This window comes from Megalopta genalis, chromosome 4, assembly GCF_051020955.1.
Source record: "Megalopta genalis isolate 19385.01 chromosome 4, iyMegGena1_principal, whole genome shotgun sequence".
Classification (NCBI taxonomy): Eukaryota; Metazoa; Arthropoda; class Insecta; order Hymenoptera; family Halictidae; genus Megalopta; species Megalopta genalis.
The window spans coordinates 16,567,438-16,583,397 of record NC_135016.1 but is presented as its reverse complement, the minus strand read 5'-3'; the positions used below and the strand labels follow the sequence as shown (position 1 = coordinate 16,583,397).

At 50.2% G+C, this 15,960-nt stretch overlaps 1 protein-coding gene across 5 annotated transcripts in view; it reads left to right on the top strand.

Moving 5' to 3' along the window:
- babo (TGF-beta receptor type-1 babo) overlaps positions 1 to 15,038 on the top strand; it is a 44,285-nt gene extending 29,247 nt beyond the window's left edge. For 4 of the 5 annotated variants that reach the window (XM_033473174.2, XM_033473172.2, XM_033473176.2 and 1 more), the window contains exons 4-8: positions 5,214 to 5,447; positions 5,870 to 6,103; positions 6,420 to 6,760; positions 7,144 to 7,383; positions 7,637 to 15,038. In XM_033473174.2, the coding sequence (XP_033329065.1) occupies positions 5,214 to 5,447; positions 5,870 to 6,103; positions 6,420 to 6,760; positions 7,144 to 7,383; positions 7,637 to 7,759 (1,172 nt within the window). In that variant the 3' untranslated portion in view covers positions 7,760 to 15,038. The remainder of the gene's footprint in view (positions 1 to 5,213; positions 5,448 to 5,869; positions 6,104 to 6,419; positions 6,761 to 7,143; positions 7,384 to 7,636) is intronic. The other variant, XM_033473173.2, reaches the window with a different exon arrangement.
- The last annotated feature ends 922 nt before the right edge of the window (positions 15,039 to 15,960 follow it).

The window sequence follows — 15,960 nt, the reverse complement described above, 5'->3', positions numbered from 1 at the left end:
GATGTTTTGTTCAGTCTATCTTGAAATTTGATCATGAAATATCCTGAAATTTCAATATTTCCCGAATCTTCTCGGAAAATTAATCTTCGATACTCGTATCCCGCGCAATTAAAAATAGCTAACGCGCTCCGAGAGAACTCTGGAACATGCTTTACCAGAATCTTGAAAGTAGCGCAAATCGTTCGTAGATACAAATCCTCCGTACAAATAAATACGCGACCGATAAAATAATGAAATTATAGTATCAGCGAATAGGTAGGATCGCGAGAAAATGTCCGTCGATGTTTGCTCTACGAGCAAAGCGGAGCGGTGGAACTTTGGATCCGTCGAACGTTCGCACGAGCAACGTACAAAAGGAGTATTCGGTAGCGAAACGGTTTCTAAATAATAACCTGTCCGAATGATAACGTTCGCGCCAGAAACACGTTGCAGTATCGAGCGACGCGAAATTGAAAAAGTCAGCGACTCCGACGTAAAAGCGTAGAAACATCTCCGTTTCGCGACTCGCGTTGCCTCGTTCCATAGGTTTCCATCGACTCCTGTTACGGAAACGACGTTGTAAAACCGTTCTACCAGAAAAATCGTAGATTTCTCGGCTCCGATCTCGATCGCGCGCCGGTCCAAATCGAATTCGTCGTCCGCGGAACAAAGAAAATTCTCTCGATCGTAACCGCGCGTTCGCCTCAAATCCAATTTCGATGTTATCCGAATCGAGCTTCCACGCGTAACGCTCGCGCAGCGTCGAAGAACAGCGTTCCAGAGCAAAGGTTTAAATATCCGCGTTTCTCTCGTACCGATTTTCGTCGTTGTTCGAAACGTTTATCGAGGACGGTCTACATTTTCTGCCGACTTCTTGCAAGATTCCTCCGTGTAGAGTCCGTTCCTCTGCGCGTATAATTGCGGGTCGGTTACGGTTACGGTTTCGGTTACGGTTACAGGACACCGTGCGTCGAGCGTTAAGGGAGCGTCGACGGCATCGGTAGCGCGAACAAAATGTACGTTCCACGATCCACGGAGTAACGAACAGTGTTCGCACGGTACCGACGAAGGGATGATCGTAAGTCGTAAGCGGTATCCATCGATCGTACGGGCTCTTCTAAATCCCGTGGGAGAAGCGCCCGGTTACCGATGGCTGCGACGATTCGCATCGGTGCGCCATTTAATACCGGTTTCGGGATTTTTCCTCGTATTCGAGAATCGGCGCGTTACCGCCACGCTCGCAGAGCCGGAAGCATAATTGTCGGAATCGTGCAAATATTCGATTCCGAACGATGAATATTCACCGAATACAAATTCGAGCGCGATTTCATCGGTAAAAACAATGAGAGAATAGTCAAACCGTGAAACGCGCATTCTAAAACTAATCGCAGAACGTACCGTCGAATTCGCACAGACCAGTCCGCGCCTCGTTTTGTATCCGCTGCAGCGACTATACGGTTTACCGATAGGATGTTGTTCGCTTCGTCCGTCTGATTTACAAGCAAGAACGAGCTTTTTCGGCGAACGTTCGTTAGAAATCTGCATCGGGAATTTCCTAGAGTCTGTACGTCGGAAAGGCGCGTTCTATTTTTGCGAACGTTATTAAAAATTGCTTTTCGACGCGTACGAAACGTCGAGGATACGAGGCGACCGCGGCTATTATCCACCGTGTAGCTGTCATTCGAAACGGGAAGATTAAAAGAATCGCTGCATAAAGCATAATATTATTAATAAAGAGGGAAAGATAAATCTAAACGACTCCTGCTTCTTCCAACGGTTGCAGAAAGTTGCTATCGATAGACTGCTATTGTTAACTGCAAATAAAACGTGTCCGCATCGATCGCAGGACACAGAGGTCAAGCTCGAAATAAGCTTCGTTTCCTACTTTCTTTCGACATTTTTGTCGCACTCGAATGCACGAAATCCGACCGATCGTCGGTCCGATAATATTCAACGCGACAGAACAATGGTTCCACGCGTCCTATCGGTCGAAAGTCCTACTAAACAAAAATCCTCGAGAAACGAGTACCTAGAATCTTTGGATTTCTAAATAATAAACGAAATGAAAAAAACGTTGCATCGGAATCTCTATCTGGTCGCGAGCATGCTTTGTGGTCGGGCCGTTGGGACGCATCGTGCTCCATAAGCTGTAATCTAGCGTCTCGAGACGAGTCGGCTAGATCCGCGTTCCCGAATCCTGCCCGAATCTTACGGGGCTCGCGATGGCCGTGCGATCATCCGGACATTTTGTCCGTCGATCGGTCCGTTGTTCGTCACCCGATCGGATTCCTCCCGGGGAATGAAACCGCGGTGGCTTCTCGCAAACTCGGGCGATCTTCGCGCGGACTCTCGCGATCGATCCCCGGCTCGCGAGTCGACGAGTCAACGAGCCAACTAGTCGTCGAATCGTCGAGTCGACGAACAACCGTTTCCCACGACAGAACTTCGGTCTCCGTTAAACGTTCGACCGCACGTGGGCAACCGATGATCCGAATCGCGTCGATCGGCTCTATCCTCTGGCGAATCCACGGGACCTCGATGGAACAAACGCAGCGAGTAGCGGCTCCTCCGCGCGGATCCGCACGACCGAGCTGACGACGCTTCGCCCGCTCGAAACGGCCGTTATTTAACGCGTCGGCTACCGTGACATCGACACCTCGACTTCCGCTGGCTTCGCGATAGAAAGTCGAACGATTCGGAGAAAGTCGTCGAATTCGGACCTTCCAGACGTTCCGGTATCTAAATTTCATCGCTGAAAATAAGAAATATTTTCGATTTAACCGATAAACGAAACGCGTTTCGTCGGAGTCTAATTCTTTTTCGAAGTTTTCGCATCGAAAGTCGTAGATATTCGGTCGTGGACAAATGCGTATACGAGAACGGTTTTTTAACTTTTCCAGAATCGTTCTCCAAAAATATTCGTCGACGATCGGCGATCGCGACGCGGACTGTCGTCTCTTTGGAAATGAAATCCAGAATCGTCTCGGAGCTATCGACATCCGACACTCGACACTCGACACTCGAGACCTCGGTTGTTCGATACTTCGTTACCTTTTCGCGTAGCCGGTGTGTTTGTTCCATCGAGTGTACGCCTCGTCGACGGTGGAGAAGTAGCGAAACAACGTTATTTCGAACGGTGCTCCCGAAGTTTATAAAAAGATCAGCCAACGTACGGTACTATTTTCAACCGATTACGGTTCGATTTACCGCTCCGAATCGATAACGGTTTAATTTTAGCTTATAGAGTGCGAGCAACAACACGAATAACTTATCCGTCGTTCGATCCTTCGCGCGCTAATTCAAAGTACCGAAGCGTGGAAGAACGTTGACAAAAGTCTCGCCCACGTTCGAACGATCTCTAAGATTCGCGAACGCGAAGGTTCGCGACTCGGATCGGCGATCGTCGAACGTCCGATGTCTCGAAGCGGGCCCACGGATAACGGTGAAAAATAAAACCGACGAAAAACTAAGCCGAAAGAGGTACTCGGTGAATCAACGATTGCTGTTCGCGCGGCGCGTTTTCCATAATCCACGAAGCGGTTCCCGGGCGGGGAACGGTGTCGACGAACGCGATAATTGGGGCATAAGGGGTTAAATAGGAACGAATAGCCCCCTGGTCGGTAACCGGAGTCGTAAACGGCCCGGTAATAGGCCTGCCGGCAGTATAAAGCGTCGAGGCTCGAATCAACCGAGACGGCGGACGCGATACCGTGGAAAAACGCGGAGATCGCGAACTCCTCGAGACCGAGATCGTCTCCGGAGACCCCAAGAAGCCGCAGCCTCGTTAACTTTCGCTATTTCGCCACCGTGCCCTAACGCGAGTTCGGTCGTCCGACTCGAACGTTCCGAAACGTATTCCGGGGACCGGGACTAAACAATCTCGTTAACCTTCCCCTGTGTGATTTGCCCCGAGAACATCGTAACCCCGATTAACAGCATCCGCGTGATATCTCGAGAAAAGAGGATCGCCAGGATCACCAGGTAAGTCGGCGGCGCGTTCTCGATCGCGCCCGATCGCGCTCGACCGCGCAAAGAAGCGTTGTATCCGCACGATGACTCACGGGTTCTTGCATCACCGTATGTATGTACGTGTACACTAACCGGACAGGTAAAAGAAAACCGTTCAGCTTTAACGATATCGACGGAGGAGGTGAATCATCGCAGACGCTGTGTTGTACGTTCGCGTTGACACTCGAATTGTGCTTTAATTCGATGCGACCTTGTTTGTCGTTCGACTTTTGTTTTGCGGCGGTATGGACATGGACGTGCGAATGAAAGGTGTGAGAAAGTACGCGCGCGACCAACGGAACGGTCGTTGCCGATTTATCTTTTAAAGGAGTTGTGGTTCCCTTAGCCCGATGTTCCCGCTCGATACGCTAACTTGCAAGCTGCACGCCTCTAACGAAACTCGCCGTCGCCGCTTTCCGATCTCGCCGGGTCTCGCGGTCGCGCATGCTTCGACTTGGTTTCGCTTGGCTCGGCTCGGCTCGGCTCGGCTTGCCTTGGCTTGGCTCGGCTCTGGTTTGGGAATGACTTTTCGTTCGGCACGTCCCGTTAAAGAGGTTTCCGCGTGTCGCTCGTTCTGGTAGCTTCGCTGTTCCTCCCTTTGGTGTCTCCTCTGTGAAATTGGCTTCGCTGCTTCTCCTTCTTTCGCTCGAGGGGACACAGCCTCCGTTCGATCCGCTGAAATTCTGCAAGCTCCGATCGAACGCTCCGCGTCGAACGTTCCTCCGGCAAACGAAAGAAACGGAAAATTCGCGCCGACGCGGGCGCGCGCGCTCCTCAAAGTTTCGCGGGAGAAAAACTTGCCTTTCGAATTTGCTATTTAGTCCGTTTGTTCGACAACCGATTGGTAGTTTCCTTCTCGTGGAAACGGTGCTCGTGCTTACGCGAACCCGGGTTTCGACGCGATCGTGCAAAATAATAGTTACAGCGTCCGATATAGCATACAATATCGGTTATTCGGTACCGAAATCGACACACCTTGTATTTTCATGCAAAATACAGAATTCTGTTCTTTTCCGAATCATGTTATCGAGCTTGTCGATACCATAACCGTTTCGGTCATAACCGAAATACAAAACAGCTTGGAACAGCTGCTTTCGAACGTTGTCAAAGTCGGAGCTTGCCGCGATCTCGGTGGACGGTACGCGAAGAGAGTTCCCCGAGCGGTTTCACGCATGCGAGATCTTTCTCCGCGGAGCAGAGCCTAATCGAACGTTTGTTGCGAAAAGTGTCCTCGGGTGGCAACGACGCGACGTGGGTCACTTGGAAAATGGCGCTGTCGATAGCGGTGCCGATCTGCGCGATCTGCGTGATCGTCATGATCATTTATCACATACACATGACCAAGAGGAGACCGCCCGGACACTTCCCGGACGATTCGATGGAGGCGCCGGATCGACCCATTCTGGGCGCTGTCACCATCAGGGACATGCTGGAGATGACGACCAGCGGCAGTGGTTCGGGTAGGTCGAAAGAAAGTTTTCCGACTCGAGTTTGTTCGAGACAGGTACTTATCGTTTAACCTTTTACGCTCGAGTCCTATTTTCGGACGTCTATTTGGACGTTTTTTAGCCCCTGCGCGTCTCGCGCGATCGTCCTCCCCTATTTCGATGTTCCAGTTCTCGCGCGCCCCGAAGTACGCGCCCCCGGCATCTCTGTCCACTATTATTCTTTCGCGAGGACGAGAAAGCTGTCGTACCGTTTCGGCGAAAGAACTCGCGTAGACGCGATCGAGCCGCGACGAATTCCAAGTTACGCTCGACGTCTTATCCCGTTTCGTCGCAGCAACGATAATCGCGAGCGTCGCGGAGCGTTAGCTATACGCAGACGAGTCATCTTCAATCATACTGAAATTCGTGTTCTTCAATGCCCATCCTCTCCCAAGTAGGTCTGCCGCTTCTGGTACAGCGGAGTATAGCCCGCCAGATCCAGCTCGTGGAGACGATCGGAAAGGGTCGCTTCGGCGAGGTCTGGCGCGGTCGTTGGAGAGGCGAGAACGTCGCTGTGAAGATCTTCAGCTCGCGGGAGGAGAGGTCCTGGTTCAGAGAGGCTGAAATTTACCAGACGGTGATGCTGAGGCACGACAACATCCTCGGGTTCATCGCTGCCGATAATAAAGGTAACGCGACCGAGCTCGACACCGCGACCTACCGGACGTTCGGAGGCCGCGCCGACGAGAGATCCGACGAGAGATCCGACGAGAGATCCGACGAGAGATCCTCCGTCGAATCGCGCTCACCCGGTAGACGCCGATGTCCCAGAGTCCCCCGCGACGCTCGTCCACCCCGTTTCCACGACCGCGGAGTCGCAACGCGACGCGCGATCGACGAAGGGCGGCGGGGTGGGCAGCCGTCGCGAGCATCGGTCACCTCCGACTCTCCGTCCGCGATCGATCGGGCATCGGCGATACCTGTCCGTCGTCTTTCTGTTTCCAGATAACGGCACGTGGACGCAGTTGTGGCTGATCACGGACTATCACGAGAAGGGCTCGTTGTTCGATTATCTGAACAGATCGACCGTGGACACGAACGGCATGATCAGGATGGCGTTGTCGATCGCCACCGGGCTGGCGCATCTTCACATGGAGATCGTCGGCACGCAAGGGAAACCGGCGATCGCGCACCGTGATCTCAAGTCGAAGAACATCCTCGTCAAAACGAATGGTACATGCGCGATCGGCGATCTCGGATTGGCCGTCAGGCACGACGTAATTACGGACACCGTCGACATCCAGCTCAATAATCGGGTCGGCACCAAACGGTACATGGCACCCGAGGTAATTGCGAAGCGAAAGCGATCTTTTCAGTCTATTCTCGAACGGTCGCCTCTTGGACCGAACTCTGTGTGCCTGGGTTACCATTTTCCGACCGATCGCGCAACGCGCAGCACCTAGTTTGTTCAATGCTAACGCTTTACGACAGCGACGACGATCGGTGTACACGCGCGTGTTACCTCGTAACATCGAAAAGATCGAACTCGTCCAGATTTTGTAAAGTCCGGCTCGCTTATGATTTTTCGGAATCGATTGTTAGAGTTTGTGGAATCGTAACGCGAGAAACCGATCGTTTCGATCGGAGATTTTTAGCGCTCCCGTCGGACCGATTTGCCGGACCGGCCGAGAGAGACGTTGGTTCTGAGGATCGTTGGTTCTGCTTTCAGGTTCTCGAAGAGACGATAAACATGAACCACTTTGATTCCTTCAAGAGGGCTGACGTATACGCTCTCGGGCTGATCCTCTGGGAGATCGCCAGGCGATGCAACGTCGGCGGGATTCACGACGAATATCAGTTACCGTTTTACGACCTGGTGCCTTCCGATCCGACGATCGAGGAGATGCGTAAAGTCGTCTGTGCCGACCGGCAGAGGCCGTCGATACCGAACCGGTGGCAGTCGATCGAGGTACGTCCAAAAGCTATCCTCCGATCGCTGTTGTTACAATTCGTTCGCGTTAAAGTTTGTCCCGCGAACATCTACCGAACGAGTAGAATATTTTTCAAATATCGGTAGGAGGTCGCGATTCACTGGACGGGGTGTAAAATTATCTTTGGGACGATCCGCGATATCCGTTCGTCCAGCGTCTCTCCGATTACCTCGAGTGGTTTTATTCTCTTGGACACATTTTGACGAGATACTATTCGTTGAATCGTTGCAGGCACTGCAGGTGATGTCGAAGGTAATGAAGGAATGCTGGTATCACAACGCGGCAGCTAGATTAACCGCGCTTAGGATTAAGAAGTCCCTCGGAAACTACGGCGCGACGGAAGACCTGAAGTAAATTGGAACCGGCAAGGACAGAAAAGATCGTAAACCGCTCGTCGTCGACCGTCGAAACGAGGGGCGAGGACGGTAGTGCTTCGGAACACGAATGGACACTCGTACCGTAACGCTTATTGCAATAAAACGATTTATGTGCCGTGTTACACCACGCGCGCGCGCTAGAGAGACAGGGAGAGAAAGCGAATGCGAGAGAGAGAGAGAGAGAGAGAGAGAGAGAGAAAGAGAGAGTGTGAGCGAGAGAGAGAGAAGATAGACAGATAAATGTAGCAAGAGGAAAGTAAAGGATGCTGAACGGGTTCCGAGAATTTTATAGAAAAGCAGAGAGCCTAACGAAGAAAGACTGTTCGAGAAATCGAGACGACGTTCCTTTAAATCGCGTTGACTTCATCGGGTCCTACCCCGCAACCTCCGAGTATCGGTCTGCCCAAAATGACGGAAATTACTGCAAGAGGTCGTTCGGTCAGGGTGAACTCGAGGCAAACTTTTTTCGTTCCGAAAGTTCAGAATGTTCGATGGAAGACTAGATCGACGGATGCGAGAGCAACGGCTCCAACGATCGTTGCCGGTACCGCGTGAAATATACGGCAGAGGTCGTTGGAGCAGATCGATCGATCGGTGGAAACGAACGCGTTCGGTCGATCGAGCGCGATCGACGCCCGACGCCCGGTCACGCGTCACACTACCGCTGTATATTTATTGAATAACAAAGGATAAGGATAACGAATTATATAAATTTATTATATAGCGACGTTTATCGAGTAATATTAACGAGTAACGATAAATTTGTATATCGATATATACGCGCGTATAATTACGTACATTCGTTATCGGGCGAACGGGCTCGATCGACCGAACCGCGCTTCGTTCGCGAGAGATTTCGTTCGTTACGATCGATCGCGTATCGATCGGTAACGGTACGAAATAGCGGCACCCGGGTGGCTCGCGACCCACCGTTCGGTCTCCCCGTTTTAGCTGGCCGTCGAACGATTTTTTTTTCTTTACCGAGAATACACGGCCTCCGACGTCAGGATACCTGCAATATATTCTCTTCTTTTTGTTGTTCCGTTTTACGTGTTCGTTTTTTCGGTGACTTTTACAAACACGCGGAACTCTCGTTGTTTTACCGGTGCACGCAGAGACTGGATCGTTTTCTTTTCGGGAGTATACTATACCGTGTTACAAGAGAAACGCATATCTTTGTTTCTCGTTTCTACGATTACAAGGTCGCGATTCCGGCGATCCTGTAACGCATACAGGGTAGATAGGAAATGAGAGGAAACGGGCAGCGATATCGTAGTCGTTGAAAATACGAAGCGCGGTTTCGTTCGAACGAAACGACCGCGTATTTTTAACTCGCCTTTTTCGCGTAATCGAACGTTGCTTTCCGACCTGGAAACGTAATATCCACGCAAAAGGTAGAACTTCGATTATCCGAATTCCTCGGACCATCCTTTGGATCGTCGCCGATTTATTTTATAAATTTTATACGCCGACGTATCGACCGAGAGTGGCGTTCTTCCGAACTGCCAACCGTTTGTAATACCTCTTTTCATCGAGAAGAACGAGATCGAGCGATTCGGTCGACCGAGACCGACGCGTCGTTGTAATCGTAACTTTTAAAATAGGGGAAACCAGCTTTTTCGTTACGGCACTGTCGATCGATCGAGGATAAATCGAATATTCGCGGAGATCGTTTAAAGACAATTTTTCCTTTCCATGTTCGCGAACGGTCGCAACGATTCGATAACGAGCGATCGAAAGCGTCGATCGAGACGCATGAAATTTTTATATCTTAGATTTTGAAACATTTTTAAACGCGCGTTTTCTACGTTCGATCGTTTAGCAGAAACGCGTGTCGACGTTAGGGAACAAGTAGAAACAAAGACAAATGACATTCGATCCGGCAGGATCTGCTTCCACCTTGGAGATATTTGATCAAGTTTTATATGAGAGAAGCGACAGCTGTCGAGAAAAGATCGAAAGTCGTTCGAATAATCGGGGTTCTACCGTATTTCTTTTCCCGGCCATCGATAGTCCGCACACAATTTCCACAACAACGAAGTTTCTCCGCAACTTCCAGACTTCATTTCTCGGTCGTATCCTTTTTATAATGTACGTATTCTTAGTCTATAGACACGCCCAGATATTTTGCTCAAAACAAACTATTTTTGCGTACGCCACTGTGCGCGTGTTTACCGAACGCGGTGCGTCGCGATACGCGGGACCGTCGAAACGTGTTTCCTTTGTAACACAGGAAGGCTGAAATTGAAGGGTGCTAAGCTCAAGGATGATTGTATACAGTTTTGCGCGTGCGAGAGGAAGAACTTGCGAGAAACGGAGCGCGAAATGGAGAGAGCGAAAGATGGAAAGAATGAAAAGAAAATTCAAGGAAACGAAAGGCTGGGAGAGAGAGGAAGGGAGAGAGAGAGAGAGAGAGAAAGTGCAAAACAGACTGAACTAAGAAAGCAAGCGGGGCGAGACGAACGAAGGAGATCGAACAAAAATAACGAGCTGATAAAAAGAAAGAAACATTGGAGAAACTATATTTTCGGGAATTTTTTTCGCGGCGGAAAGGGAAAAAGAGAAGATTCGGAAACAAGAAGATATACGACGGTAGAATGCCGGGATTTCGATCGCGAACGCGTGCCTCGAATCGAAACGACCTTGACCTTCGCGACTCCACCTTTCGACGGAGCGATATTTCGAACGTTTCCCATGGAATTCGCGAGGAGAACGGTCTCGAGCGTTTTTCGCAGCGACGGGACCGCGTTCCCTTCGAAAAACAGGATAACGCGAAGGACGCGCGCGACAACTCGCGGTGTTCGATTTTAGTTAACGAATATTTATTTATTTCTTATAAATTATTATGTACATTATAAGTTAAGTAAATTATTCGTCTCTTTTCGTTTGGAACGGCAACCGCGGCGCACGCGTTGCCGTTTCAAGCCAAGTATTATGTAATTCGCATTCTTCGGTCGATCCCTTGCCTCCTCGAAATTCGTTTCGATAAATATCTGTAATCTTTGTTGCCGGATGAGAACATCATTTCGTCGCGCCAGCAGAAAATATTTCGTACAAGGAAGAATCGGAAGAATCTGTTCGAGAGAGATAAAGTTGCGTAACGAATCGGCGCGCGAAGCGGATCAGGACTGCTCTATGAATTCGTTATAGAATCGATACTCGAGGAACGCAACGATATAGCGAGGCAAGCGGTTAACGACAGAATCCTGCGGAGAGCAGCTTCGGACCGACTTCTTCCGAAGCTGCGTTCGGTTTCACCGAGGTAACGAAGTTATTGGCAGCGAACGCGTTTACTTTGTAGATTAAGACCGTATTTCGACGAACACCGTTCCCGTTGTTCCCAGAGCCGATAGACGGTTCTCCGCGCGACACGCGATCGGATCTCGTCGCCGATAACGAGGCACGCGTGATCGCGCGCGTTGCGGTTTCGCGCGACGTAGACGAAGACGAAGACGAAGACGAAGACGAAAAGCTCGAGAGCAGAAGAGTCTCGAGAGTGTGCGAGAACTCGTACGGTACGCGTCTCTACGGGAAGCTCGACCGTGTCCGGGGACCGTTCGCGGGGCCCCTCGCCGCCGGTCCCCGTTGCGACAAGCGATTTACTTCCTCGACGAGGTTAGAAATTCATCGCGAGACGTTGGACAGGCCGGGGTAGACTTCGAGGAACCGAAGCACGAACGAGAAAGAGCAAATGGAACAAAAAGAAAGCGATAAGAAGAGAAGAGAAAGAAATCTTTGTCATCCAATAGTCAACGTAAAAGTCTGCGAACATACAATTATTACTATATAAAGGAACGGAGGACCCTTCGAACCATATAATTGTATTTTTATATTGTTTTTTACCAACCGACGCTCCACGGGCGTCTCTACTGATTTTTCTCTTCCGTTTTCTAAATGCTCGAAACGATTCGAAACCCAGCTGGCCGCGATCGACCCTCGATCGACCCTCGGACAACCCTTTCGCCGCCGACACCGGTCCGGATGCTCGATCGAGCGATCTTCTATGCGACGGTAGACGACCTTTTTTACCCGTCGCGATCGAACCGGTGATAATTTCGAGTTTACGGGAAGAGAATTGTGCCGTTCGGTTGTGCAATCGGTAAAAAGCTGGAAGCGACCGAAAGGGGACGAAGTCGATCGATGCAGCCAGAATCTGCTCGCGAGTCCGACGCGAACGGTACAAGCGGCTTCCCACGGACGAGACGTTTCTTTCCGCGACGCGAGCGTCGGCGGCGACCGGGTTCGAAGCGGAGCGAATCGGCGTCTACGCGAAGATCGAGATCGCGCCAAACTCGCCTTCGATGCGAGAGGGATCCGATACGGATCGATCGAATATTGTACCCGGTCCTTCGCCCTCGGCAAATCGGTTTCCCCGACGAGATTTTTCCAAGCACGCGTACACGCGTGGCGAGTCTCGCGCGCCACCGACCGTTCGCGCGCACGTTCCCGTCGCGAGATATATCGCAGGTTCTGCAACCCACCAAAAGACTGAGCAATCTAATGTTCGACTAGTAGGTAAATAATCGAAAGTTAAATAGTTGGACCGCGGTCCGAACGACCGCGGCCGTTCTTTTTAATGGATCATCGTCCCGGCGAGCGCCGCGTGCCGGCCCGTCCGCCGTCGGTGGTTTTTCTCGTACATTCCTATTACGATGTAGGTTAATTTTACGATACGTACATACGATATAGTTAACGCCGTCGACGAGGTTTCACGGATGCTCGCCGGAGACGGCGAGAACGTCCGTAAAAATGTCCAACGCCGGCTGCCCTCGCCGCGAAAGTTTCCGGAACGGCGGCAATCGGGGCGCGTTCGTTCACATTTTTCCACGGTCCACCGTCTACGCGACGTCGCGTCGCCCGATCCAAGGACGAGCGTCGCCGGTATTTTTACGTTTCTCCGAAGGATCGACGCGACGCCTACCGTGAAACACCATCGGCGACCATGTCCCGCAGGTATTTCCATATTACTAGTACAATTTTGTGCCAATAACAGATCGAATGTTAACTAAAGCGAGAGACCACTAATGATAATATACAGAGTATTTCTCACAAGCATACACGTACACGTTCACGTATTAACAGTCGTCCGGGAAGAAAATATCTTTCAAGCCCGTCCGACGGCTCGAATCCCTCTCGAATCTTGAATCTTGAATCTTGAATCGCGAATCGCGAATAGTCTCGAAACGTCCGCGTGCGAACCGCGTGTCGCGGAAACGCGCAGGTACTCGAACATCGTTGAAAGTTTCAGCATCCTTCGGCGCGTAATTTCGGCCCTGTCGAAGAAGTCGGCTGTTTACAAATTGTAGCAACCGAATAGAAACTCGCGTCGAGGACGGTTAAAGACGTCGAACCGTCTTGAAACGCATCCTCCGAACGCGTCGAAGCGTTCGAGTGCCTGCGCACCCGTACGGAACACGACAGAACCGATCGCTAGATACCAATTCACGGGGCCGATTCGCGTGCAATCCCGAAAGATATTTTATTTCCCGGTGACCGACTATCCATATCTCTTACCGCCGCGTCAGATTTCCAGGCGACGTCGCGCGCGTCACTCGTATCGGTCACGAGGTCGGTGGCGTTGATCGGCCGAGGTCGAAGGATCGCATCGAACCGTCACCTAGGTTTCGAAGCACAGAACAGTCTGACTCATATCCGACAAATGCCGAACTGCCAAATAATATATTTCATCCCTCTATAACTCTTCTTCGCTCCTTTACGGTGTAAGCACCCACGCCCGCGCCCATTCTTACTTCCCCATTTGTACAAACAAACAAACAAATAAATAAACAAACAAACAAATAACAAAAAAAGAGGTGTAAGAGGAAGAACGACGCGTAACGACGATAAAAACGCGCGGATACGTGGCGCGTGTATACCCGCGTCGTGTTAGAATGCGAGAAACCTGTACCTTTCGAGGCGGCGCGACGCCTCGCGTCGTCTGCTTTTAGTTTAGAGACCGTACGAGAAGAGAAAAGAGGAACGAGAGGCGCGCGCGTTCGAATTTCTTCGAGGAGAATCTCGCGAGAGCGAGCGAGAAGAAATTGGAACGCGCGCGGCCGATCAACATCGGGCAGGGCTGGATCGTCTCGACGAGCGATCGACGCGATCGACGCGACGCGCCGTTTCAACGGTCGATTCCTCGAACGATCGGACGCGTTCTTTCGAAAAGAAAGAAAAAAGAAAACAGAGAAATGATCGAAAAGAGTAAAAGTTGGCCGTCACGATTACAAAATTGAACCTTTGAAAAATCCGATCGTTCTCCGCGAAATCTTTAGGGAGAACGTTGAAACGCGACAACGACGATCTCGGAAGCGTGATTTCAGGAATCGAGGCGTTGTTCGACGCGCGGACGACACATTTTAGAATGTTAACTGTAATTTTTAAGAGTTTAGCAAACCGCGGTCGAGCCGATGCAGCCGTCCCGATGGCTTTTAGAATTACATACATACATTGTGCACCAACGTTGCGCGTTAGTCAGCGACCGCTAAATATTGTATCGGCGAATTCGCGTTCTTTTTTCGAAGATATTCTATTCTGTTTACGAGGAATCGGCGTGTACCTTGCGAACGCGAATTCGTTCTCCGGCTTTCCTTTCCGATTCGCCGACGCGCTCGCCATCGAACGCGGCGCGCGTTCGGAATCGCTCCGCGAATCGGGAAATCCAAGTCGAGCGAACGAAGTCGAGCGAGTGTAAATAATTGCATGTGTGGAATTTGCGAAATCGGCGAATAAATTAAGCATTTTTCAAATTGTTGCTCCGTTTATTTCTATTTATTCTATCGAACGACGTGGTTTCGCTGCGAGTCGTCCAGCGATTCCAAACTTTTGGCTGACAGTGTATTTTGTATTTTGTATTTTGTATTTCGTATCTCGTATTTTGTATTTTGTATTTTGTATTTTGTATTTTGCGATAAAAAAGGAACATATATTCTGTTGAATAAAACGTTGGACTATTCGAATTTCATTTCGGAACCGTTCACTTCGGTTCGCGTTTCGCGCCGATTGTAAACGGCGCGCGTACGCCTAACGAATTCGACGCTCGAGCCTTCCGGTCTCTATCGATCGAACGCGCAAAAATTTCTCTTCGCTCACTGCCGGCCATCGTTTGAAATCGCTGTATCATCCGAAGAAACCTATCGATTTCCTCGACGACTTAAAAATGTTAGCAATCGTTATTAGGATTATAACTCAAGAAAAACACATTGTATGTGGTACATAATTTGAATAAATCTCAACAAGTGGTTCTAAATTTTTAATTGGAAGTACACGTGGCACTGCTAGCGAACGTTCCAACGATGCGGATCCAAACGATCCTTCCTTTAAACTTTTTTTAGATCGTCCACGCACCGAAGCGCGTGCTTCGTCGAATCTTTTTAAATTTCGTTCGCCTTTGCCCGCCCCCCCCCCACTCTCCCCACCCTAGGTTTTCCCTTTAACGAGCGTAAATTTATTCTACGCGATTCTAATAAATTCGTTGCTTCCTCGTTTAGATCGAGCCATGATACCGTTAATAGATGTATACGCGTTCAATGTTATCGTTCGCTTTGATTTATTTTATAATCGTCACGTGTTCAAGGAATTCTGTCGCGTCCGTGGTTGAAATCTTTCTTTCAGAGCCTGAAATTGGCGCCGCGTTTGTAACAACCTTTGAACAGCGCCATCGGTCGTTGCGGCGAAACGCTGAAACTGTTGGACGACGCGACGGCCGATATAGACGAAATTTGGCAACAGTAGCTCCCCTCGCGACGAAATTAAGAAGCTCGATTCGAGGTCCGTACAGCGCCAATTAGTATACGGCGAAAAGCTGAAACTACTGGCCAAACAGTGGCGCCCTCTCGCGGCGAAATCTCGAAGCTCGTTTTGGCTAGAAGTTTCAGCGTTTTGCCATGTACTAATTGGCGCTGCACGGACCTCGAATCCAGCTTGTTAATTTTGCCGCGAGAGGCGACACCGTCGCTCAAACGGCAGCCGATTCGTGCCAGACTTTGCATCGTATCTTATAGGAAAAACGGCAGAAGTTATTCGTTCCGTACATTTGCGGCGACGAATAAACATTTTTACACGACGCGGGTGCAGGCGAGTCTCTTATCGACGTTTACGATTTCAAATCGTAACTTTTTGGAAGCTTATTTACTTCGTATCGATTCGTTCTAAATTCTTTCGATCGGATCATCGTGG